General features: G+C 43.3%; 1 protein-coding gene across 3 annotated transcripts; it reads left to right on the plus strand.

Moving 5' to 3' along the window:
* Positions 1-27,813, plus strand: LOC137792846 (noelin-2-like). 3 transcript variants are annotated; one of them, XM_068588617.1, is made up of 9 exons: positions 1-210; positions 1,314-1,640; positions 11,798-11,947; positions 14,619-14,774; positions 19,525-19,744; positions 20,894-21,000; positions 25,287-25,463; positions 25,551-25,724; positions 26,941-27,813. In XM_068588617.1, exons 2-9 carry the CDS (start codon positions 1,578-1,580, stop codon positions 27,259-27,261), a joined length of 1,368 nt encoding a protein of 455 aa, XP_068444718.1. In that variant the 5' UTR covers positions 1-210; positions 1,314-1,577; the 3' UTR covers positions 27,262-27,813. The 3 variants fall into 3 exon arrangements, with proteins under 3 accessions (XP_068444718.1, XP_068444719.1, XP_068444717.1); XM_068588618.1 differs by having other exon boundaries at positions 1,394-1,640; XM_068588616.1 differs by lacking the exons at positions 1-210; positions 1,314-1,640 and adding an exon at positions 5,030-5,352.

The raw sequence follows: 27,813 nt of genomic DNA on the forward strand, positions 1-27,813 counted from the left end.
AACCTGCTAATAGTTTTTTTTTTCTCAATTAAATATAGACGACGTGACGTCATAATTCGCGTTAACTAACGCCACGGTGTGCATATTGGATGTCTTTTGAGCTTTAAAAAAAACAAAACAGTCCAACACTGTTTAATATTTTATTCCTTTTCAGTTTGTGTTGACTGAAGATAGATGTCAGTGTACATAGAGATGGAAAAAAAGAAAAAGGTAAGAAGCTTTATTTGTTTTAAACCACCAACGGTTATGCTAGCAGTGTGGCTAATGACAGGGATGTTGGTCTTTTATCAAATATTTTGTCAATAAATGTGTCGACTCGTTTTGGAAAGAGACAACAATTCTTGGCTCTTGGAGGTTAAAATAATATATATATTTTTTTACGATTATCTGACTTCAACCAAACACCAACAGGGTCAAACGTTCATGCTAACCTGTTAATGCTACATGTTCGAAGCTAAAGACGAGCACGTAAACTAGCTAGCTAACGTTAACACTAGAAGAATGCTCGTAAAAGCAGTATTACCCATGCAATGATGAAATTAATGACTGATATTCACTGTCAATCATTTTTATCATGTTTTTAATGTCATGACTTAGAAAAGTAATGGAAAATGTTCCTAATTTGTGTTTAATGTGTCATCCACAATGTTGCTAGTTGTAAGGTTATACTTTTCTTATTTAGGCAAAAGGTCCTGCATGGCTGCTAGTGTTCAGAAAACAGGTTCTGAATAAAGTTTGGCATATTATGTTAAACAGAAACAAAATATCCAAAGGTAATGAAAACATACATACATATATATATATACATATATATATATATATATATATATATTTATATATATATATATATATACATATATATATATATATATATATATATATATATTTATATATATATATATATATATATATATATATATATATATTGTGGCACTGCTACTTTAACTGAGGTATTGCATCAGCACTACTATCAAAAATAATAATACCTCTGGAACAAATTTTCATTATCAGTTATCGGCCCAACGTTGGGAGAGAACGGCTGCTACAATCCCCTGATGCCCAAAGTCCATGTCTTAAAATAGCTGTCCCAAATATGCTGGATACATTATTACCACAGTAGACAAATAAAAGCAGCAAATCCTCACAACTGGACTCCAAACATAACTCTTACGATTTCTTCCCTTGTTCTCTTCACGAGGACCCGAAACCAACGCATGCATTGTCACCCACACACACAAACACAAACATCCACTATCCTTCTGCTTCAACTCCTCCTTATACCCACACACACCCCCTCTTTCACCTTCTCTAAGACAGTTGGCCTCTCCAGCTGGCGCCTGTGTGGCTCTCCTCAGCATGCAGCCAACACCAGGACTGTGTTCCTTTGCCACAGCCAGCAGCGGTTCAGTCACTCCGGTCCAGCCGCCGCAGCGGTCCATGACCCCCCTGAGGTGTTCAGAGGTGTTCGGTCTCAGCGGTACCTGAAGCAGACGCAGCGTGTGCTTTGCTGTTTGTGCCAGCGGTGAGCCGAACCCGGGTCAAGACTTGAGAGACCTGAAGGAGAGAGAAGCTCGGGGATGGGTCCGCCTGAAGCCTTTCGGGTGCAGCTGCTGCTGCTGTTTACTGTCTGCTCCTCTAAGGTAAGAAGATGGCCCTCCCTCCTACTCGTAATGTCATAACCTCTGTGTTGGAACACCAGAAACCAAAAGAGATTGCAGTTCTACAATTTAACAGCACATGTCAAAGAGATAAAGGTGATAGAGAGTTTGCACCTGTGTCCTATGAAGGGAGAAAACCCTCTTTTAGTCATCAGATGATGATCATTTTAAAACATTTTTAACTTCAAAGGACAGAAAAACAAAGTTGGGTTTAGTCATACACACTTTTTGGCAAAGCGTGCTTGTGTTTGCATGTGGTCTGTATTTATACCTCCCAAAAAGCACATCCTGTAAAAGATTCCCTTTTGCTTTTTCACACTATGTCTTTTTTCTACACTGTGTCAAAATGCATGAAAGGCTGCATGCATCGACAGCATGAAAAGGACTGGATAAATATAATATTTGCTGCCAGAGGAGTTCTTGCCAGCATGTCAGAGTCCTCTTTTCAGTTACTCCTGAAATCACATTATCTTGTCGTTTTGTGCTCATCTTTTTTCTTTTTGTTGTGGGTTTTGATGTACACACTCTTGGCTCATTTTTGTGGCTGCTCATTTGGGTTGCCGTCTTTACTTATTTGCCATTCTGTGATGTATTTCGCAACTTTGCTTTGTTGTTTTGCTCTGTACAAAAACACATTATTATTAGCTGTAGTATTAGTAGTAGTAGTAAATGTTTCCTGGAAATAAAAAGGATACCATTAATACCCCGAAGGCGATTCACACTGCTCGGTTGTCATGTCGGCTCTATTGTGGCCCTCCATCTCCGTCTCTTAAGTGCTGCTGATTGAAATATTCATGTTGGTTCAGCGTATTCGCTGAAGGGCTTTTTATGTATAATCCATGTGTATCCTGGGGGTTCTTTACTCAGACAAGAAAGCCTGAGCATGTAACTGTTGATGAGAACAAAGGCACAATAAAACATTTAGTGATGGGTAGTTAAATCGTCGACATAATCGCTTCAGGCGTGAACCGCAGAGCAGCCGTGTCCTTTTGTAGTTCAGTTGCAGTTACACGTGCTTGTTATAACACCGTGAGAGGCTCCCTTTCACACACCAGCTATTAACCCTAATGTTCTGTGGGGGGTCATTAGCAGCTAAAAAAATATACTTAACGTTGTTTTATCGGCTTAATACTTTATGGCATGTCACATTTATATGAAACTCTATTGCCGTTTATGATGCATTACTTCTGTTTGGTGTCTGCATCTGTACAACATGGTTGGATAACGTGATTTTTATGTAGCAGTAACTCTATGAATATCCCAATAACTCTAGTTAAATTTCTGTTTGTACATCAGAGTAGTCTCTGGTGTCTCATGTCGACCCCGAACATGAGTAACACCACGACGTACCGGTTGTTTCTCTATATTTTACTTTTACTTATTTTTTAACTCATAAATATATACATTATTTGTTCGTGCATAGTCTGTAGAGCGGATATCAATTTTCATATATCCTCGTTTGGTGTATTAACAATGCTTTATGGTCATTTGTGTATTGTCACCTTCATCAAATTTGTTTTTTGAAAAAAAATATGTCGAAAAAGAGTACATGAGTTGATTTTGCAGTAATCTTTTGATAAAAAAGCATACAGTAGTGGTACCCGTGAGACCCCAAACAATAAGGAAGTGAAGCAAATGTCACAAAACACAAGAGTCATTCCAACATTTCACTGAAGACGCCAGATGCCTCTTAGTTTCACAGGTGCTCGATTTCCCTTGAATCTTTTGGGGCTCAACTGACGATTACATTTTTATGATAAATTATTCTGCCAGTTGGTTCATCACTTAATCATTTGGTCCACGAACTGTCAAAACAGTAGTGACAAACGGCCATCATAAATCCCGAAACCATGAATTTCATACTCGACTAAAAAAAAAACTATTTCTTGACACATGAGACACGGAAAAACATCAAATCCTCACAATTGAGAGGCACAAATGGTTGACATGTGGGATGGAAAAATGATTCAAAAACGTTGGTCGGTTATCAACACGTCCAGGCGACTAATCAAGACATCGACTTAACGTGTTTGCATTTATTTACAAAAGAAAAAACAAGTATTTTAAATGAAACGTGACAAAATAAAGTATTCCTAAAGCTGTCAGTGTGCAGACTGAAAACAGCTCTGTGGAAAAATAAATATGCCCTGTCTTATTGTGAAGTTCAATCTGCGTTTTCGTTACAACGCTGCAGTTTGATGCATTGTGTCACTTCCTGATAGTATGAAGTTAAGTTTATTCATTATTTACTGCACACACTTAGCGTGTAGAGTGGAATTGGGACACCTCTCCGGCACAGTCACAGGCTTCTTTTGATCTGCGGTCCCTTGACAGGTCGACATACAGTACAAACAGCCCATAATACTCCAGTGGCACGTTAGCTGGATGTTATTTTGGGAGTTTGTTGTCTCCATGGAAACACTGCACACACAGATCAAATAAAACATCGCCTGAACATCTTGTACTTCATCTCAAGTTTGATTAAATTTAATGTGAAACAGCTCGATGCGGAGGTTAAACCCGGGACATGGGACTGCCGGCCACAGGGGGGCAGTGTTGCACCGGTTTGCGATGTACGCGACACATACGCAGACAAACACACACACACACACACACACACACACAGATCAGGAACAGGTCAATCCACACAGCGTTGTGCTTTCATGGAGCCGTTTCCATTGAATCAATGTAAAGAAAAATGTGGGAGAAATGGACTGAGAGGGGAAGAAAGGGATGTGATTATGGAGATGAAGATGAAAAATGGAGCGTTAGAGGACAGGGAAATATGGAGAAAAAAGGAGTCTGGGTATAGGAAAAGGAGGAAACAAAAGCATAGAGGATAAAATGTGAAGCAGAATTTTTTTTTCCTTCTCTATTCAAAAAATATCACATATCACATTGTCCGTTTGCTCATTTAGGAAACATTGTTCAGGAGGAAAATGTTGAGAGGATAGATGAGAGCATTAGTGAGAGGGAGAGATGGACGAGTGTGTCTGAGAGACGGAGAGAGAGAGGGAGTGAGGGAGAGAGAGGAAGGGAGGGAGGGAGGGAGGGAGAGGCAGAGAGTTAGTGGATAAATGAGAGAGCAGCGCTGGCTCAGCCACAGCTTCTTACTGCCAGGGGAAGAAAGGAGTCCAGGAAACACACACACAGATCAGTGGGACCTAACCAGCGACCGGGAGCATCTCCTGCAGCCCCGAGCCCCGCGTTGGATGTTTGGACTTGATGCATCTTCACATGAGGACATCTGGACCGACTCCAGGATTTATTCTCTAACCTGTGGCAGTGCAGTGGCGAAGACTTCGGCAGTGGGACGATCCCAGCTGTGGTGTTTTGTTTTTTTTTTGGAGGAGAGGAGGGGGGGGGGTACTGGAGCTGGAGAAACGTTTTTACCTGTAGCATCATGTTGTGCACGCGTTGGTTTTTAGCATGACTGCCGTGAAGAGTTTGGACTGCGTGTGAGAACCAGCCAGCAGAGTTTGTTTGTTTGCCTGTGTGCGTGTGTGTGTGTGTGAGTGTGTGTGTGTAGTGTGGATGCTTGTGCGTCAGGATGAGTGTTCCCATGTTAAAGATCGGCGCGGTGCTCAGCACCATGGCTATGGTGACTAACTGGATGTCCCAGACTCTGCCGTCGCTGGTCGGACTCAATGGAACCGTCATTTCCTCTGAGGGCACACATGAGCGGATCGTCAGCGTATGTATTTTGTATACACACACACACACACACACACTGGATAAATAATTATGTTCCAAAACAAAAAAGATGGGCTTTATTTTGTTCCGCTAGAAGTTCATCTCTCACATTCTCTGGAGATGTAGGAGTCAGTCAGTTGAATGAAAGATATTTTTGTCGACCAGCAGCTTAAGTTATCTTGTGTTCATTCAATGTGCACTCACTCCAATGCTTCTGTCAGCTGTTTTGTACACATCAACGCCCTCGCTCTCTCTACATACAACTGCATCGGGTCTCTAACGTGACATTCTTTGCATTGTACGAGAGAAATTGCACACAAAAAAACACCCAGACTGTCTAGAGTGATGGTGGAAATTGGCATATTTCTCCAACATGCAGCAGATAATAGTTGATCTGTTCCTTGGTGCGGAAAAAATAGAGCGAAGGAGGAGAAGGAACAAGAAAGAGAAGATCTTGAGAGGAGCAAATTGAGAACGTTTGAAAGGAAAAGTGTGTTGCCAATGTGAGGAATAAATAGCATTTAATGACTAAATAAATAAATAATCTTCTGTGTTTATATGAGTCATAAGGAACACATGAATTGAATGTACAGTATGCACCAGCTACACACACACACACACACACACACACACACACACACACACACACACACACACACAAAGTGTAATAGGATTGCTCTCTTTCTGACTTCCTGGGGTGATTTTTCTCCTGGCGATGGCTGACTCACCCGTGGGACAGCCAGCAATTTGTTGCCTTAGCAACTCCCTGACATGTAGATGACGGACCGATGCACGTGCAGGTCCCTTCACGCCGCACATACAGACAGGGTTTGTGTGCACGTTTGTGTGCACGTTTGTGTGCTCTTGGGCTTTGCATGATTTAGCTTTCTGGCTCGAGAGGCACCTCGCAGCTGCTGTGTGGCGGCACTCTGCAAGTTCAGCAAAGTGCATGCAGTCTCATGCAAGTAGACGCCTACACACAAAGTCAGACACACTAAGAAACACACACACAAGAGCTGGGTGAGAACAGATGGAGATGTTAGAGGTAGAGGTGCTACTTCAGGCTACATTAACTGACATTAAGTGAACAGTATGTATTTAAAAACACACACAATTTAGTTTAAACGTTGTATTGTAAGGAGTATATTTATGTGGTTAGCAGCTCGTTAGCATAGACCCGTCGTGTTCAACACAAGCTGCTACTCACCACTTTTTATTATATAAAAAGAGGATATTGTTCCAGTATCTTTTTCATGCAATTGAGATTGGTTTGGTTTGGTCAAGTTCATGCATTATAGCTCACTACGGTGTTTCAATTAATCTGTTATGTTAAGCTCAATATTTCAACCATTCATCCATTATTTTAACATATTTGAACCATTTATTTATCCATTACTTTACTGGCTTGCTTTGAGATTAACTTTTGTTGACCACCCCGTTTCAAATATTCCCGCCGCTGGCTTCGGAGGCGAGGAAGCGCTAACTCTGGAAGTTGAAATGAGGCAATACGATAGCTACTATCACCTAAAATAAGGCGGCAGCTGTCACCAGGAAGCTGAACGTTTCCTACCGCTGTCAATGTAAAACGTGTGTTTTGTGTTTAAAAAAAAGTACGTCTCCGGTCGGATCTCGAGCGCACCGCTGATACACGGTTTATTGTTTGTTGGGACGCTGTGTGTCTCCGCCATCATTACAGTTGTTGAATTATTTCTCATTCAGCTTGACTAAACACCACACTTCATTTCGAATTAATGAAAGGGTGAAGTGTGACTGGCTCCTGTCGTGCCGCGGCTCGGGCCCACGTGAGAAGGAAGAAGACCGCCGAGCCAGAGCTGCTTTTAGTTTCCATTCATTGTTTGTTTGTTGTTATCGGGGTGCAAGTGCTGGTTGACGACGACGTGTCGACGCTTAGATTTGCGTGTTTGCACTTTTTGGAGCGTTGCATGTTGTCCTAAAGCTTTACTACCGTCTGTCGAATCCTTGTTGAGATTTAGCTGCGTTAGCGCTCGTCTCTCTCTCTCTCTCTATTTGCAGTGATCCCAATCAGCTGAACCGCCTGAGTAGATTTTTATCATCTTTCCCTTGTGTGAAATGAGCCCTTAGGTGCCGTATGTCCTCCTCTGTTTAATTACATCGAGCAGGAGGCACAAACGATGCTTACATTCTCATCACATCCACGTCCTCCTGTTTGAACCCCCCCCGCCCTCCTGCCACCGTCAGCTCTATTGTGAATGGGACTTCAAGGTTACAACACCCAAACCCAGCTGATTGATTTATCAGACGTTTCCCTCCCGGCCTCCTCCTCCTCCTCCTCCTCCTCCTCCTCCTCTTCCTCGCCGTACCTTCTCCCAGCGTCTCAGTCCTCCCAGCGTCCTCCTCTGTTCCTTCCCTGTCAGGGTTTGTAGGGCAGCTTCTCAGACAGATTACTGTGACAGGCTGGTGTGCGTCAGGTTGAGCTCCGCCGCACCTTCACACTGTTCCTAAATGTTAGCGCTGCCGTAAGTAGGTCAAACTGAAGACCGAGAGTTGTTTTCTAATCTAATGGCTTGTGAATCGGGTCCAACGTTTGGACCTCGGGGAACGTTTGCTGTCACCTCAGTCTTACCTAACGAGGTCCCAAATAAGCCCCCCAAAAAAAGAAACACGTGTCATTATATAACATAGGTAGTATTTTGGAACTATTGATGAATGTATCTTGCTGTTTGCAGCCTTGAAAAATCACACCGACAAACGCACGTTGTCATTAAAACGTCTTTGCACTCTTCTCCCAACTCGATATCTAATTGTGAAATTTAAATAGAGAAGCATCTGAATTCATGTCGTCTGAATGTGTTCAAAAACTAGATTTAAAACATTAATACCTGGTTCGGCTACTTGGAAAGTAAACATATGCATGGACTATACTCACTTTGTTGTTTAGTTTTGATTAGTTTCATGAATTCACACTGAAGTGTACATTTTTAAGTTGCTCAAATTTAGGTTTTATCTAGAAATTCAAATCGAGTCTAAAGCTCAGGTTGCTCCAGTTGGATTGGTCTCACCAAAATCCAAGATTAAAACCTGGATTACATGGATTAATCAAGCCTGACTGGAATCCATCCAAACATCTGTCAGTCGGGTGGTCTGAGAAATTTTCATCTTGAAGTTTTGGCCACGGTTAAGATCAAAATTGAAATTGATTTAATAAAATCAAGTTGAAATCAACTTTTTGAAATTGCACACATACATTCATTTAGTCAAAGATTTCAAATGTTATGAATTCAGTTGCATTTTAAATTCAGCATTTAATGTTAAGGTATCAAAATAATTCAAGTTTTTACCTTTATGCACTTAACAAAAGTAACAAAATGGAACAGTTTTGTTTTCACGAATTGAAATAAGAGATGTCAGACTTATTTTTTTAACACAAAAGACTTGTTTCTGAGCACAGAATAGTTTCTCCTTCAGTGAGCGAGCGCCTGTCCATCCACCGTGCAGGTGTTTCACATCAAGCTGCTGATTAAACGGCGTGATTATTACACCTTGTGTATTTAAAAATATATATTTTTATCAGGTACTGAACTATGACTGAAGATAACATCTGGGAGGGACACCATGAGGGTGGAAGAGTTGTTAGGCTGATTGCGTCGACAGCCTAAATTCTCAAAAAAAATGACATTGGAGAGACAACTAATGTGAAAGAAATGAACATTTAATTCACGGGCAACAGCTCTGCTGGACGTGACAGCACGCAATGGCAGCGCTGCCTCAAAACTGGCGCCGTGACGTGGCGAGAAAAAGCTGCACGTTCCAGAGCGACCTTTTAATTGCGAACCGGCCTGACGACGCCTTTGGGATAATCCTGCTGTGTAATCAGCGTCTCGATGTGCAACACCTGTCGGATGGACGGCTGCTCTCGGCAGAGGAGTGCCGAGCGCTCGCTGACGCGGATTTAAACACAATTTGTGCGCCGCATTTTAAAAGTGTGCGTCGGGAGGAAAGTCTTGGCTCTTTTAGCTCATCTTGTGTATGAAGGTTGATTTGTGTCTTTTTTACCTGAGCAAATTTCTATTTTGTAAGTAAACTGTCTCCAAATCTTTGCTGTCAATTAAAAAAATTGCTCCAAAAAAAAAAAACGCTCTAAAAAAACAAAAGCTCTTAAAACTAAAATTTTCTCTCCAAAAACAATTTGCTCTAAAAAAAAAAAAATACGCTCTAAAAAAAAATGTTTAAAAAAAATTCTCAAAAATATTTTTGGGGAGAGAAAAAATTTGTTTTCAGAGCTTTTTTTGTGTTTTTTTTTTGAGAGAATTTCTTTTTTTACAGAATTTTAGTTTTGAGAGCATTTTGTTTTTATTTAGTGTTTTTGAGCGTTTCTTTTTTGTTTGTTTGTTTGAGCATTTTTGTAATTGAGAGCAAGGATTTGGAGATAACTTACTTACAGACTAGACATTTTCTTGGGTAAAAAAGACACAAATCTACCTTCATATTCGCGACGCCTCGAGAGAAGCAGAGCAGATTTACTCCGTTACGTCTTTAACCTTTCTCAATAAAAGCTCCAGACACACACACACACGCACACACCGTGTAGCTGTTTACCAGAGGGACCTCAAACGTACTCATGTTGCTGAAAGGAAACTCAATGAAAAGCTCAGACTTTACAACAAATTGCCTCCGACAGACTGTCAGACGCTTCTCTCGGTCAATAGGATCCCGCTCGTTAGTCCTCTGCCTGAACAAAGCAAAAAAAAATGTCACAGGCAACGTGCAAAAGCCTTACGTCTCATGTTGGTTTCACATTGTTGTTGTTCTTGTCTCAAGAAAACATGACGAAATGTGTGTATTTTAGAGTGTGTATTGATTTCACCAGCAAGAGTCGAAGCGCCCGTTGTGCATTTGTATGGACTGTGAGGGAGGAGGGTAGAAATATTCTTCTATTTTTTTTTTTTTTGGGGTTCAGATCTCCGGGATCTCAGGGGAGCTGGTGACTTTTTTGTTTTTTGCCAGAGAGAAAGAGAGCAGCAGCTCCGTCTGTGGATGTGAAAGGTGGAAACTCTCCAGTTCTGCTGCTAGCTTTCCTGGACACAGGAACGGGGCCGACGTCACAGCTGATTATAGCTGCAACAAATATCTGATTCAGACACAGCTGTCTATGCTGCAGCCAAGTACAATAAAATGCAAAGAGCATGCATGCGCTCTCCTCTTTTTTCCCCCCGCTAGAAACCACAATATGCTTCAAGTGAGGAGCTCCTGAAATCCTGCTGCGATTTACCAGTCAGGTAGAAACAGACGGAGACATTTTCTTCAAGGGAAAAAATATTTGTCCGCCCTTCAAACAACAGCCTGACCTGAATACCACACTGAGATGCTGAGCAAATGTGTGTTCGAGGAAATCATAAAAGAAACCGCTTCGGTTATATGACTCATTTGGTCTTTTTGGAAAACACATTTCCCCCCAAAAAACAGCAACAGATCAACGTAAAAAATAGGACATGTGAGCACTTCAAGGTTCTTGAGTTGTGGCCTCAATAGTCAATGTTTGCTTCAAAGAAGCGCAGCACAGCTCACCGCCTTATTAACGGTAATTGCTATTCCTGTTACATTATCACATTCATATACGCATTTTTTTTCATTGATTCCTACACATGCCCCTATAGACTGTGGCCCATATACTGATGCTGCATGAGCCTTCTGAACACGTACCGTATAAGAGTTGAACGCCTGAAGAGAAAGCCGGTCCCGAGGGATGTGATTGAGGGCAACAAACTCCTCTACGCACTGCCAGTGATCACGGAGCTGCCGCTGCACACTTGATGTATTTACAGTATGGCGTCTGAGTGAATTGCCCTCAATGGAAACCTTTTAGGGATTTTAGAGATCCAGTAATTTAGAGGTAGCTGGGGGACAAAAATAAAGGATTTTGAGACGTGTTCATCAGAGGAAATTACAAGCTCGGCAATTATATTGTACAAGGTGTACGTTAAACAGGTAATGCTCATTTTGGATGAGATATTACACGTTCACATTCCTTGTTTTGCCCAATAGATAGACAGCCGCTCAAAGATATTTCATTTAAATGTTATTACTGATTTTGGGTCAATGGTCACATTTTAGAAGCTGGCATCAGTGACCTTTTTCTCCTTTTTGCTTTTGCCGATGATTTGATTACCAAGATTGTTACCAATGTCTGCACACACACACATATATATTCATTGACTTGTTGTTTCAGCAGTACAAGATAGTATGAAATATCACAGGACTTTGCCTGAAAGGTCATAAATTGGCTTCTGAGGTGGAACATAAAACTCAGACTCAAATGCATTTACAAAAGTGTGTGATTTTAATTAAACGAAAATAACTTAAAAAATAAATCACTTGGCTGACCTTCTCCTCTGTCGAACGCACAGCTGTTCTCGGTCCTCCTGCATGCGGCGACTTCATTAACACAGAGCGCGCCTTGTGTGCAGGGTTTGTACCCGGGCTCGGAGGAGGGCTGGCAGGTGTACAGCACGGCTTCGGATCCCGACGGCAGGTGCGTTTGCACGGTGGTCGCTCCGGCACGAAACCTCTGCAAACGAGACCCTCGGAGTCGACAGCTTCGCCTGCTGACTGAACAGGTGTGTGTACAAGTCTGTGTGTGTGTGTGTGTGTGTGTGTGTACAAGTCTGTATCTCTCTTGACTCTTGAGTGCATCCTCGCATGTTTCATTGGTCAACATTGCGATGCAGCACAGGGGGAAAGGCAGCATACTGGAATGAAATATTCACTGGACTCCCTCTTTGTTTTGACACTCGCAGAAACACACATGAACAGACAGGTTTTCCACTGACAGACGTAGCCCTCGATACATCAGCAGCTGTATCCTCTGAAGACTCCCAGTCACTCAATATGCACCAAAAAAAAAAGGAGTTTAAACTGACAGATCTACATTACAAGGGGTCAGCTCTGCATACATGAATGATTACGAGCTGGTGTGTGTGTGTGTGTGTGTTTACGTGAGGATACGCATCTGGCCGCGTCAGCACATTCCTCCCGTTGCATATGTGCCGTCCTCGAGAGAGAAATAAAAAAAGTGATTTGTGACAGAAGCTGATGAATTATTGAGCACCATCCGGCCGGCGAAACATTTCCCAAAGCGTGCTCCGCAGCGGAAAAAGGCTCACACATCGGGATTTATACATCCCGTGTTCTCTCGCCAAAGTAAAAGTGAACCCGCGGCCCGGCGAGCGATAACAACATCACGAGGGGTTATTTTCATTCGCTGCTGATGCTGCACCTCGTGCTCACCTCACACAGAAAGAGTAATAACAAGAAAGATGAACAGTGTCTGAAATAACTTCAGTTCTCCTCCTCCCTCTGTTCCTGTTGGGAGGCGTCTGCGTTTATGAATCTTAATTAGCTCAGCGTGTCTCTGGAAGTGACACCTCCATCCTGCTGTGAGTGTGAATGTGTGTGTGTGTGTGTGTGTGTGTGTGTGTGTGTGTGCTCCTGGAAGGGTTTACACGTGTTTTGTTAAATATTTTCCTCCTTGGCATGTGTTATAGTGGGATATGTGTGTGTTTTTTTTTCTTTTTTGTTTGTTTGTTTGTGTTGCATACATCTGGGGCATTTTTATAATTGCTTATCTTCTCCTTTTTTTTTTTTTCCCCCCCCCCAACGCTTGTTTTTCCAGTCCAAATGAAAAGAGATCTGAAGTATCTGTTAGCCTTTCAGGGTGGTTAATGAGAAGAAGCGTGGGAGTGTTTGTTTCTTCCGAGCAGACTAGGTGAGGATCTCGTGTGTTAAATAGATCTGATGAGAAGCTCCTTCAAAGAGAAGAGAGATATGCGTGTGAGCTTGCGTCATGTTCTCGAGCCAACGACCCCAAACACAGAACGCTCGTAAACCCAGAGACACATTTTCTGACACCTCTTGCTTCATTTGTCCCTTTTTTTGACTCATCTGTCATTGATATTTCTGCCACCTTCCCTTTTTGAAATGAAGATGGATGGAGTTGTTTTTTCTCCCGTAGTGCTCATAGATTTTACAGGATATCACCACAGTTCAGTCGTGACGGTTTCTTTCTGGAACCAGGTAAATGTTGTATTCGTGCTCCCCAGAGGATGAACTCTAATGACTTAACTGTCCTTCTTTTCCCTCAGAAAGGCGGACATTTTTAGTTTACGCTGAAATGTGCGACTAATATTCCAGTTCCTCAGTGGAAAAGTATTAAAAACGTTGCGTACTCCCTGAATTTGAATCCATCTTCGAGACACATTTTCGGACGCCTCTTGTTTCATTTGTCCCTTTTTGAGTCATCTGCCACGGATATTTCGTGGGACTGTGGCTCAGTGGTTAGTGTTCCAGTCTTTCAATCAGAGGGTTGACGGTTTGAACGCCCGGCTCTGCTAATCCATGTCGATGTCTCCTTGAGCAAGAAACATAACCCCAAATTGCCCCCCCCCTCCCTTTTGCTGTGGCGAGAGCAAACATATAAGTTGCTTTGGATAAAAGCGTCGGCTAAATGTAATGTCAGCTTTTCATTTGCACGACACAAAGATGGTGAACATTTCACCTGATAAAGATCAGCATGTCGCGGCATGAAGCTGAACGACAGTGAAGCCTCACCGAGCCGCGAGGCGGGCCGATGACTCTGAATCTGGTTGATTAGATAATGAAGTCAATATTGTCCCAGTGACTCACATCAAGCTTTATTTATTTGAATATACACAAACAGACAGCGGTATTAGCATTCCTTATAAGATATCCAAAGACACATCAAGAACAACCAAAATAAACACTAATAAGCAATGATGACAATACAACCATATCGTCACGGTGTCCCAGGAACGCTGTAAACGCTTTTTTTTCTTCCCATAATTTACCTTTAGTAGTGCATTGTCAGATATTTCGATATTTTGGACACGTTAGAAATGATCTGAAACTAAGTAAAGGATAAATAATCTCTCTGTGTTCTGTGGATTAACTTCAGAAACGACGACAATGTGAGTTTCAACACGTGAAATTCTGATTCCTGTTTCTATTTTAACACGGGAAGATAAAACTACTTGCACGTGAGATATCGTGCGTAATAAAATGGATCTTTTTGACGTTTTTTATATAAATATTTCACTGAATCAACACACGGCCATATTGAACCACACAACAGGTGTTTAGAAGCAAATAACAGGTGGCAGCAATCAAACAACAGACGACATCAATCGCAAGCGTTTCTGCCGATGCGGGGAGTAATCGCTCATCGTGTCAACACCGTGTGTGTGTGTGTGTGTGTGTGTGTGTGTGTGTCAGGTTCAGAATGTGAGTCAGTCTATGGAGGTGGTGGACCTGCGGACATCCAGAGACCTGCAGTATGTCCGAGACTCTGAGCCCCTGCTGAGAGGAGTGGATGGACGTTTGCAGACTTATGTCGCCAACCCCCGCGCTCTGACGGCCAAGGGCCTGCAGGTAAAACACACACACACACACACACACAGGCAGACACCCAGACACACATACACACAGTGTAAGACAGTCGCTGTAGGGAACACATAACCTTTGGTGTGAAAACATTGATTTCACGCATGCCAAGCTGAAGTTTTCCGCCTGCACTCATACACGCGAGCATCTTTTCATCGAGGGGACGGATTTTGTCTTGAAGCTGTCGATCCACTGGCTTCATGTCCGCTGCGTAAAAAAAAAGAAAGTGTCACACGGCCTTGAGCAGAAGGTGCCAGCAAAACTGCGGCATCGCTGCACACATTAAGACTTCGAGCTGTCCAAAAAAAAAAAAAAGAAGAAGCGAGAATCCGTCTGTCAGCGATGAAATGTACTTGATATTGACACGCACAAAAGCAGAGGGAGTGAATGTAAAACACACAATTATCTTTCAGTCGGGTGTCAGCGCTTTAAACGAGCAGGACAGAAGATAAAAAAAGGCGGAATATGTTGCCTTTTTTTGAGGGGAAATCTAAATGTGCTGTACCTCTTATATTTGGAGTATTAATCTCATCAGTGTGTGTTTCCTGCCATGGTGCCGCTGGCAGCCGTCTGTGCCAGCTACAAGAAAGAAAAGAAAAAAAAATAGCAGGCAAGTGGAAGATTATCTCTAGAGCTTTAGAGAGTGAAAGGCTGTGGATCTGAGGAATGAGGAGCGGATGATCCAAACAGTTAAATCAGCTGTGACATTGCCGGTTTTATGTCTGCTCGTGGCGGCTGAGGACTCCTAATGACACCGAACTAAAAGGTAGTAAAACCCTGTAAACTGTCTCCGCTCGCGTATAACTCCCCCGTGTAAGTACACGTTGTGCGACACAATGAGCTTTAATGATGCGGTCGGACCAAAAACCCACTTCCTTCAATGAGTTCAATGAGATTTAACTGACATGAGATGTTATTGACTAGTTCAGTAAGTATTGTTTCTATCCTTCCATGCTGATACTGTTCTCTCAACTCCAGTGGCGTCAACAATACAGAAAGCATTAGTACAGTGTTAAAGGATTAGAGAAACATTTTAGGGAAATTTGATTGGGGAAGTTAGATGAGCGGATTAATATCTCTCATATCTGGTAGATATGAAGCTGCAGCCAGTGAGCTCATCTTTGCATAAGGACTGTAATCAACTGGTCTGGGTTTGTCCAAATGTAATAAAAGCTGCACAAACTACATCCTAAAGATAACTTCCTGGAACCTCCGTCGGTTTACCCCGAAGCTGCTAAACTAATCGCTTGATGACTTTTGTTACATATTACCGTAAACGGCCAACGCCTTTGAAGATTGAATTAGAAGATTATTAATCCAACATTATCAGGGCTGGGTATCGACCAAACTAACCAGTAATTCTGTTACCTTGTTCATTCGGTACACATGTCATCTATTGCTTCTGTCCGTCCGGGGAGAGGGATCCTCCTCTGTTGCTCTCCTGAAGGTTTCTTCCTTTTTTCCCCCGTGAAAAGGTTTTTTCTATCTTTATTTGGGGGAGTTTTTCCACATTTGAACTAATGAAACACCTGAACGACACTTGATTTGAAACCTTTTTGTTCTCACATCTGGCAAATCACTGCGAGCGTTCTTTGATGTAATGCGACACGAGGCTGGCCCAAAAAAAAGCCAGCGGCTACGACCCACGCGGTCTGCGGTGTTGTGATGTTGAGCAAGGTGCATGTCGAGGGAGTCGGCACTCCGGCTCGCAGAGGAGATGCCACCGAAATGATGGAAAAGTATGGCTGTTATAATAATACATGTCTGTGGCGTCTGGTAATGGTATGCTTTTAAGGGTACCCGGCCCAAAACATTACAGATAATATATCAAGCATTTATATGCGTGAGATTCCATATGAACCGGACAGAGGCTCCATAATGAGTCTGAAAGCAAACACACACACACACACACACACACACACACAACCCCTGACTTCCCCATAAATCCATTCTGCCTTTCATCTTTTGCTGAGCATCTTCTTAACAACATCCGGGGCTCAGGGGTCTGTTTTTAAGTTTTTATGCAGTTAGCGTTAGCGTGTGTGTGTGTGTGTGTGTGTGTGTGTGTGTGTGTGTGTGTGTGTGTGTGTGTGTGTGTGTGTGTGTGTGAGAGCAAGCTTGTTGCTCCTTGGGGGTTTTCACAGTCATAAGCTTTTTGCCTTTGCACTGAGAGGCAGAACTGGTGAATATTTATGCGATGTGCAGCTACAGTAAGTTTATCAATAACTAAACAGTATTTTCATCCCTCGGGGTGAAGGAAACAAGGGGAAAGGAGAACAGGAGGTCAAACAGAGAGATTAAGGTGGGCTCTTGGATGGAGGGCTTCAGAGACACGATGGAGAAGAGCGAGGGGAAATGAAGAAAAGGAGATGGTTTATTGCTTATTAGCATTTTTCCCAGAGGGAGGGAGGGATGAGAGGGATGAGCAAAGGGGAGTAAGTGGGGAGGTAAAGGTTATATGCAGAGAGGGAGGGAGAGATAAAAGAGTGAGACCGGAGGGGAGAGATTAGAGAGAGATTAAGATGAAGGAGGAGGACGCATGGCAGAGGGGGGGAGGGAATTAACTAGGTAAAGTGTTTACTGGTTAACGGGCCGTGACATTTCCAGCATTTTGCAGAGATTGATTATAGTGCATATTAATGAATTTGCAATTATATGCAAATAAGGATGTCAATACCAATCAGTCAGGATGAAGTGGCCAACCCAAAGGTCGGCCAGCAGGATTTTCACACTGTTTCACAATGTAGAAATTGATCTCGGTATAGGCAAAAAAAAAAAAGCTCCAGTTAACGTGTTAAGATCCCTGATTTGAAGATAGCGGGATAGAGATTCGACTCATAAAGGGTTTGACTGACTGCCAAGTCTGTTTCCTGGATGTGTTGTTGTGTTTGTGTGAGAGCGGTTCTGACGAGACGATAAGGTTCTTTTGTCTTTTGACACTTCTTTTAATCCTTCACATCAAATCCGACTCCTCTCTCTTCACACACGGCAAACAGTTTTTGGAGGGTGAAAAGACGTCAAAGATTGTGAGTGAAACAGAGAAATAAAAGGGGGGGTATTTTAGGAAAATCCTTTATGAGTCATGTGTCGGGCATAAAATGCACATTAAATATGAAACTGTCTTCAAATTGATTGCGGAAAGAAAAGTTATTTTAAATCCACGCTGGCTTAAATTTAGCCAGACGATGTTTTTTCAGCCACAGAAAAGGCGGCCTTTATCCGGTTCATGGGAGGCCAAAAGAAAATGCAAATAAATGACTCCTCTTTCCTCTTCATGCTGCTTATCTGGGTCACAGTGCCAGCGAACTAGTCGCCCCGGCTGACTTTCCTTCATCCGCATCTCCCACCTCCTCCTGTGGGATGGAAGAGGCGCTCTCGGGGCCAGATGGGATGTGTCGTCCCTCCAGCGTTTCCCGCGGGCGCTTTCCATTTCGCTCACTTGGGCTCCTCGCTTCCCTCACTTCTGTCTCATCCTCGCGTCACAGCTCCTCCCCAGCGGGATTGGGAGAGAGAGAGAGAGAGAGAGAGAGAGGTGCGAGGAAGGGAACAGCAATTACTCACGACACGCACATAACGAAGAAGAAGAAAGTTCCAAATCAATTAGATCAGGGTTTTTTTTTTCAATATGAAAATTAAACACAGGAAAGAAAGCGCTCACACGTTCTGACGTTGTGTGATAAAGCTAATTTTTGAGTGTCAGTCCACAGTACTCCCAGCAGGTGCGCCAGGTGGCTCCCTGTCGTCAGACCTCGCCGAAAACACACTCCCCTCAGACAGATTTTGACATTGAACGCTGATTAAAGGAACAGTGTAATTGGTTCGGGTGTGGGTACCCTTTTAGTGCATAAATAATTAAGGGGAATTCAAAGAAAGGCACCTGATGACTGCTGCTGCAGCACTGATTAGAGATCTGCGGGGTTTTCAGTGTGCACTCGGTGTGTATTATCAGCCATACAAAAAGAACACCCGCAGCCTTTATCTTGCTGTTACTTTATAGATTGGTAATGTAATTTGTCTGCGGAAGAAAAACACAGGACGCAGCGAGTCTGATACTTTTTAAGACTCGGGCTGATAATATAGGACGATAATAACAATGCACGTTGTGGCTGGAAAGAAAAGACTGTGTGTCTGTGTATCCTCCCCGAATGAGCCAACGTGCACTTTATACAAGAAAAAGAAGGAAAGATGAAGCGAATAAAATGAGCCGTTAAAGAAAAAGAGGCAAAGTTGCAAGAGAACTTTTATGATGCGTTCATCGTTCAGATTAAACACGCAGCTAATCCTTTTTTCAATATCATGATTAATGAATGACCACGCTGCAACTGCTGCTTTTATTCCCGTCTCCACAAGTCGTTTATCTCATCTACAGTGTTTAAATCACGCAGTGACATTAATTGTTGAGTAATACTGTTTCCACATAAGAGCATTTTCTTCTCACTGTTTCCTAAATACAAACTGTTCCAGACACAATGTTGTTGGGTCTTGTGGAAGCTTCCTCACCAGATCAATGTTTGAGTCACAGGCTGCAGGATGGAGGAGCGAGGACAGGAAGCCTAATTAGCTGAATGGAAAGCACCCTTTCTTCCCAACTCAGAGGGCACCCTGACCAGACACATAAACTACCTCAGGAGCGGCGCCTCTACTCCGAGCCCACCTCGGCCAAAAGACAGCGTTACACCATCCAATCCATCGTCCACCCTTAACTTATTTCCCCCTCGTGTCTCTAATGCACCCGCAGGAGTTAAAGGGCCAGATGTCTCAGCTGCGGCCCCTTCTGTCCGTGGTGGAGCAGTACAGATTGGACCTGCAGACGCTGGCCACCCTGCGGCTGGAGCTCCTCAACCTGTCCGTCATCCTGGCGTCCATTCAGGAAGAGATCGGCGCGTACGACTACGAGGAGCTGCAGCAGAGGGTCTTGCTGCTGGAGACGAGGCTCCACAGCTGCATGAACAAGCTCGGTACGCGCAGCAGTACTCTGAAGCAGTGGGTTTATGAAGGCGGAGTTGTGTCTTTTTTACTCGAGCAAATTTTTTAGCTTGTAAGTAAATTATCTCCGAATCTTTGCTCTCAAAAAAAAAAAAAATCTCTCCAAAAAAAAAATTGGTCTCAAAACAAAAATTATCTCTCAACAAAAAAAAAATTTGCTCTAAAAAAAGAGTTTTGAAAAAATGCTCTCAAAAATAAAATTTGCTCTAAAAAAAAGAAAAAATGGCTCTTTAAAAAACAGTGCTCTCAACAAAAAGCTAATTTTTTTTTTTTTTTTTGAGAGCAAATTTTTTTTGGGGGGAGTGTATTTTTTTTTGGAGAGCGTTTTTTTTTTTGTTTGAGAGAAAAAAAATTTTGAGAGAAATTTTTTTTGCCAGCAAATTTCTTTTTTTGAGAGATTTTTTTTTTTTTTTTGGAGAGAGAGAAAATGTATTTTTTGGAGAAAAATTTTTAGTTTTTCAGATCATTTTTTTTTTGAGAGCGTTTTTTTAATTGAGAGCAAAGATTTGGAGATAATTTACTTGCAAACTAGAAATTTGCATGGTTAAAAAAGACACAAATCTACCTTCATGTGGTTTTCAACCACTGTGACGTGAGAGATCGTAACTACCTACCATAACTACCTACCATAACTACCTACCATAACTACCTACCATAACTACCTACCATAACTACCTACCATAACTACCTACCATAACTACCTACCATACATGCTGTATTATGTATACATCTGCAACCATGTGACATTTTGTAACTTTTTTGATCGTTGGTGTGTCGTCATGAAGTTGAACAGGATGGCGAAGTACGTTAAATGTCTGGCGTTTAAGGCGGAGATTTTATCAAAAATATGTGCGAAAATACCTAATTTGCTGTCAGCACACATTTCTTGAACAGCACATCCTTTTGACACAAAAACACATCACCTGAATGGACTTCACTTAGTTTTGGTAAATCACAAACAAGCCGGCCAGGTGACCTTGACGGGCGACATCGCTCAACGCCGACCCAGAGAAAATATGAGCGCACGTCGCTACTTCACTTCCATAATCTTCACTATAAATGCAAATACAAAAACTCCCGTTCTTTTCCCCGTTTAACGCGTCCGTCCCTCTTGTGACCAGGCTGCGGCCGCCTCACTGCAGTCAGCACCCCGATCACCGTGAGAGCCTCGGGGTCCCGGTTCGGCTCCTGGATGACTGACGCAATGATTCCCAGCTCCGACAGCAGGGTAGGTACACCGTGTGTGTGTGTGTGTGTGTGTGTGTGACAAGTGAAGGTAAGGTCTATATTTTTCTTTTCTGCCTTTTTCTGCCTCCTTTCCAACATGACTCCCGAGTGCACTTTGTCTTCACTCGCGTCGCCCATTTCCTACACACACACACACACACACACGGGCGCATATTAAGCTAGTTGTCAAGGAGACTGTCTCCCAGTTGCCAGGTGTGATTTATATCGCCATGGTGACCCTTGCCTGTTCCCTATTAGAGCCTCTCCCTGGTGATGAGAAGGAGCGGCGCGCTGCAGCCGCCGCCGTCTCCCAGTTATTGCCTTCCGTTTTCCCAGTTACCAGTGTGACTGTCACAGTTGTGGGTCGGGGCTGTTTCCGGGTCCCAGTGTCTGTTTGCATACTTATCCAAAAAATAGGAAGCTGTCTCTCTCTCTCTCTCTCTCTCTCTCTCTCTCTCTCTCTCTCTCTCTCTCTCTCCCTCTCTCTGTGTGTGTGTGTTGCTGTCGTATCCCAGACACAGCCGGTAAGCGGTCGTTTTGGATTTGTATTATGAACGAGATCGGGAAACTGAAAAAGCTGTAATCTGCTGAAATCACTTCCATCCCGCTTTTCTTTCGATCGTGAAGGAGCCCTGTGGAGTTCTCTCGTCAACAAACTTGTTATGTGTACATTTAGTGTTTCTCATCAAAATGCATTGTGTGTGTGTCCTCGAGGCCTAACAAATAGGTCGGATACGTTTTCCTTTCCTCCGTAAACAATTACAGGGCTGATTTTCTTTTTCTCTTTTTAAACCTGCATTCTTTTTAACGGCGTTTTGGGGAGGAGTGGATACCTTCATTCAAAGACCACGTTTATTCTTATGAAAGAAACAGAAACAGAAACAATAAAAGCGATTTATCTCTCAGGAAATAAAAGCACAATTCCAAACACTGTTTGAATCTTTCACAGCAAACAAGTAGCTGCAGGTGACTTTGGCAGCCTTTGATATTTCATAAGGTCATGGCCGTAATAGCGCGTTCCCAACTACGAGCGACGCAGCGACGTCTACTGATTACATTACATAAAGCCACAAAATGAGGATAACATTGTGTGGTTTTATTATATATCATTTAAAAATCTTATTGAACAGTAAAAAAAAAAAAAAGAATCATGAATCTATCATTTAATTTACAGGCGACCTCTATAGTGACACACACATGCACACACACACACGCGCGCACACACACTGTAAGTCATCCTCATACATCCTTTGGTAGCCATGACTACAGTATCTGCACAGGGTCCCAGTTTGGCATTTATGAATTCTTCATTAGCTCAACAGTGTGTGACTGTGTGCACACATTGTACTTCTAACACGCACACACACACACTCACACACACACGAACATGCATACACGTGCACACACCTGTCGCTGTCTTTGAGAACAGCTGCTGAGGTGTGGATATCCCCTGATCTGTCAAGATGTCTCTGCTGAAAGTGTGAGAGGAAGAGAGAGGAGGAGGAGGAGAGACACACGGCGAAGAACAGAGGGAGAGAGAAAGAGAGAGAGAGAAAGAGAGAGCATGTTGGTGAGGAGATGGGAAGCAGGAACGAGAGACAGTAAAACGAAAGAGTGGGTGGAAAGAAAGAGGAAGAAACAAGGAGAGTACAGGAGAGGGAAGGTTGATCAAAAGAGCAGCAGTCGGGACGGACAGGCGGGAAGGTATGAAAGAAGCTCTGGAGGCGACGACAAAGACAAACAACACAGAGGAAGATATGCAAAGACATGTTGTTGCAGAAAACATTAAAGTTGTAAATCTTCTTCCTCTCCGCACCAACCGTGGATCGATCTCCCTCCGAGCGCGAGGAAATAGGAGACAAACACCCGCGGTCCTGTTCAACAGCGCTCACAAAGGTTCACCTGGAGATGAAGCGAGGCTTCTGGGTAATAAGACGGGAACGCCACTCGTGACGATGATGAATTCTTCTTCTTCGGTTTTTTGTTTTTTTGTCACTTCCATTCGGTTTTGCTTGACGCACTCGGTCTGCGCGTCCCTGTGACCTACATAGACGCACGGTTTTCAGTGTTACTAAATAATCTAGCAGGATTGCACATTTGCATAATGATTAGCCAACGAAGTAAATTGCAATTGTTCCCCCGTGGTAGATGGACGGATTTTGAAAAGGGCGAACTGCTGTTGAACCTCGAGTTCGACGCTACGAACGAGCGAGTCGTACGCCACGCAAACCGGACCAGAACTTAAAAAAAAAAGCTTTTCTTTTTGTTCTGGAGCAACTGGACTGAACTGCAGGTGTCGAAAAGTGACTCCAGGGAGCGGACAACTCCACACAGGCAACGATAGCGACGCCATTTGTTTTTCACGAGCTGAACTTCACACTAACTATAAATCCGAGCCCGTCCTCCAGGCAGGTGTGTACGGGAGCAGGCCGACGCTGCAACAATCTGTAAAACAAAAACTACGGCGTGAATTCAAGAAACGGCTAAAAAAAACAAAAACACATCCCTGCTCACTTTCTAGAACGCGCCCGTTCGTTGTATAATCGGCGTCTGGGGCTTGTTTATGTAGAGCATGTGGTGCATTCAAATGGGAGACGGTTACAGCTGCCAGAAAACAAAAGGGACTCCAGATCCTTTGAAACACAGTTTTAAAGAGAATTAAAACAGAGAAAGCTTCATCAGATTAACTGCTGAAGCAGGAAAGAAATGGTTGGAACGAGGAGTGTTTAGAGGAGGCAGTGTTGGTGGTAAAGAGAGAGAGAGAGGGAGAGAGAGAGAGAGCAGTCGGTCTGTTTCATTGTCTTTGCAAACGTCTCATTTAAACACTGTTCTTGGAGGCCCTCAGATTCACTGCAATCAGTCGCCTTTGTCTGAACGAATCCTAATTCTGTGACAATTTTGAAAATATTGCGGCTACAAATTTACTGTAATTTAAAAAAAAAAAAATGGTGACGCCGTGCCATGCACTGCAGGAGAGATTTTCTCTTTTCTTTCACCCACGACAGAAAGGGTCCCTTTTTTTTTCATCCGGTCCATCTCCTCCGCCCTGCACTTTTCTGGGTTTGAGTGAGAGAATAATAAGGATCTTTTTCCCCAACAATGCTCTCTCCTGCCAGCACTCCCTGCTCTTTTCTTTCATCTATTTCACCTCTCGTTCCTCTTTGGGTAATTAATCCTCCATGCTGGCGATGCGCAATTTTCCTCCCATCTCGTCTCCCCCACCCCCTCCCTTCTCTCTCTCTCTCTCTCTTTTCCCCCCTTCCTTCGTTCTCTCGTTCTCCGTCAGTCTCCGGGTTGCTCTGACGGTTATGGACGATGATGGAGAGAACCATCTCGCAGATTGTATTCGCTGTTTAGCGAGCGATCGGTAGCTAATTCATCTGAACTCTGTGTGGGTTGAAAACAGCTTCAGACTGACTCGCTTTAACAGATGTGGACTTGATGGCTAAATACAAGATCTCATGCTGAAAGACTGAGCCTGAAGCTGCGTGGCATCCTCAGCAGTTCCCGCAGAAAATAAATAAACATAAATCTTGGGTTATAATGCAAGTAATGATAAACATAACTCTGTGTGGATGCTCATTACTGTAAAACATAACCTACATGGAGGGGAAACACAGATTGGTGCTTTGATGTCCATATTTCCATTTTTCGTTGAGGGCGACCCGCGTGTTCAACAAACACAACATTATTGTGTGTAACGGCTTTGGCTCTGGTTGCTAAATTTCCACAAATACAATAAAGATAAAGACAGAGCCGCTAATATAACCATAAAATCTCAGATTTAGCCGCATCTAGGACCATAAAAAAAGCAGCTAATGCCGAACTCCTTTTGTTGTTTTAGAAGAAAAGCTGCTCGTTGAGTTGTATCCGGATATCCCGACGTTTGCAGCTTACATTATTAGAGTAACTCCTTTTTTTTTGTATTTTTGGTTAATTAAAAAAAAAAGCACAACCGCTCTTAACTCATTGAATATCTCTCTCACCGCAGCCCCAGCGGAGAAATCAAAAGCCGGACCTGCTGCGCCTTGTCACGGTTGCTAAGCTATGATTAGAAAACCGCCGTTCGGTCAGTTAAAGAGTATTTACTGTCACCGATTTCATTGGTTCAAGGTGTGCCGTGTAAGTGGCAGCCAGCTTGTCATTATCTAATCAAGTTGCTGCAGGTGACCATTATGGATCTCTGTAAATTGAACATAAATACAGGCTTGGTGGGTGTTAATGGAGCATCCCGCCTGCAGAGCCAGGATCAAAGGTAAAGCGGCTCCTTCTCACCTTTCCCGTCAGGTGTGGTCGATGGACGGCTACTACAAGGGCCGGCGTGTGCAGGAGTACAGGACCATGGGGGACTTCACAAAGGGGCAGAACTTTGTGCAGCACCTGTTGCCCCATCCCTGGGCGGGAACCGGCCACGTGGTCTACAACGGCTCGCTCATCTACAACAAGCACCAGAGCAACATCCTGGTAGGAGACTGGAGCGAGGAGAAGTGACCGTTTTGCCAAGACGAGCCGAGTGAGAGATGCCTTGCGTCTTTGTCTCTCTCTCTTCAGGTGCAGTACCATTTCCGCTCTCGCAGCGTGCTGCTGCAGCGCAGCCTGAGCGGAGCCGGGTACAACAACACCTTCCCCTACAGCTGGGGCGGGTCCTCCGACATCGACCTCATGGCCGACGAGATGGGCCTCTGGGCCGTCTACACCTCCATCCCGAATGCTGGAAACATTATGGTACAGTCTCTCTTGTGATAAGTGAACACATATAATAAGCGAAGAAGAGATTTAATGTTAACTGACAGGCAAAATCTGAACCCACTGATGTGTTTGTTCCAGTCTAGACTTATTGCTGTCAGCAGGTTCGCTTTACCTTCCAAAAGTCGTAAACTCCCACTCCCATTAAAACAGCTGAGGCTGCCGTGTTGAATAATGTAATTTATCATAATGAACTCCAGGTGCAATGTAGTTCTACATAACCTAATTTTTATTAACGGTATAAGCCTAATGTTCTCTCTTCCTTTTATGTGCTTATACTCCTGGGGGCCAAGAAGAGTGTGTGCATGTGTGGGTTTTACTGGTCCGCTGGGGACATAGGACCGATTACACACTCTCATTGTGGGGACTCACTCGCCTTTTGGGAACCGAATGAGGGAAAAATACCAAAACATAGAGCTCTTACATTTTAGGGTTGATTAGGCTGCTGGTAGTTATTGTTAAGTCAAGTATCCAGGAAATTAATCTTCGTCAATGCAATGTCCCCAAAACTCATGAAAACTTGACTGTGTGTGCGCGTGCGTGTGTGCGTGTGTGTGTGCGTGTGTGCGTGTGTGTGTGTGTGTGTAAGGAACTTCCACTTCAGGTACAACAGACACTATGTAACAAAATTAACGGCTCAGTAAACTTTTCCATCGTTGGACAATAGAAAAGAAAACACAAAGAATCAGTTAGATATTTAAATCTTTACGTATCATAATTTATTCACAAGACCTTTTTGCATTTTGTCACATTTGGCATTTATTGATGTATTAATTCATTGATACACAAGCTTTACCACCTAGCCAAGAGTAAAAACCTTTTCTCCAACGTTCACTGCAGGATTATTTTTATTTGCATATCGCAAATGTGCAGAATAGCAGCTGGATGTAGCTTAGTAACAAGGCACAGCAGGTATGTCAATCTTTGCAAGCCTGATTACATAAACATTAATCATAATAAACAATCTTTGTCTTTTCTGCAATTAATTGTTGCTTACCGGCTGGCATATGTGCCGATACCGATACAGGTCTTGTTGATTTAAGAAAAGATTGTTCATGAATGCTAAAGTCTCCAGTTCCACAAACGTGGGATTATAAAAACAGGACATTTGAAGATTCATCTCTTCAATGGATGCTTTCGAGTTTTTTTCACGATCTTGCGACCTCTGTGACCGACAGTCGCTCTCTGTCCGCAGGTGAGTCGCCTGGACTCTCGCTCGCTGGAAGTCCTCCGGAGCTGGGACACGGGGTTTCCCAAGCGCAGCGCAGGGGAGTCCTTCATGATCTGCGGCACGCTCTACGTCACCAACTCCCACCTGGCCGGGGCCAAAGTACACTTCGCCTACCACACCAACTCCTCCACGTACGAGTACACCGACATCCCGTTCCACAACCAGTACTCCCACATCAGCATGATGGACTACAACCCCCGAGAGAGAGCGCTGTACACCTGGAACAACGGACACCAGGTGCTCTACAACGTCACGCTGTTTCACGTCATCAGGAGCGACGGATAGATGCACGCAGAGCAAAATGTAAAAAAAGAAAAGAAAATAGAGGAATTGTCCAGATGGAGGCGATGTGTCATTATAGGATACTGCGATTTACACACACACACACACACACACACACACACACACAATGGCCATTCACGTCGACAGGAAAATGATTGCTTTCTGTGTTTGAATTTGAATGACTTGAAGACTGCGACTAAACACAAACTCAGTGGTGGAGCACAAGCCTAAAGGTCACAGTCAAGTGTTCATCACAGTGAAGAGGAAAATTAACCACCACTGCTCCGGAAACGCTGATAGAAAGAAATCAGACACTTCGTGCTCATTCATATTCTGTTGCGTTTCATTCCACTTGTGTCTCAAGAATTGATTTTGGAAGTTGAGGTCGTATCATCCCGAAATTAAATTTAAAAAAAAAAAAAAATGCAGCTCCGGCGACCTGAATTTCAACTCGTCTCCGACGGAGGACCTGACGGAGATGTTCTGGGTTTGTGATGTGATCGTGGACGTGTTCAGTCAGCATGGTTGTTCATTCAATAAACATTACTGTCAAAA

This window comes from Clinocottus analis, unplaced genomic scaffold, assembly GCF_023055335.1.
Source record: "Clinocottus analis isolate CAN_PGR_092001 unplaced genomic scaffold, fCliAna1.0.p SCAF_22, whole genome shotgun sequence".
In the NCBI taxonomy this organism is placed as follows: Eukaryota; Metazoa; Chordata; class Actinopteri; order Perciformes; family Cottidae; genus Clinocottus; species Clinocottus analis.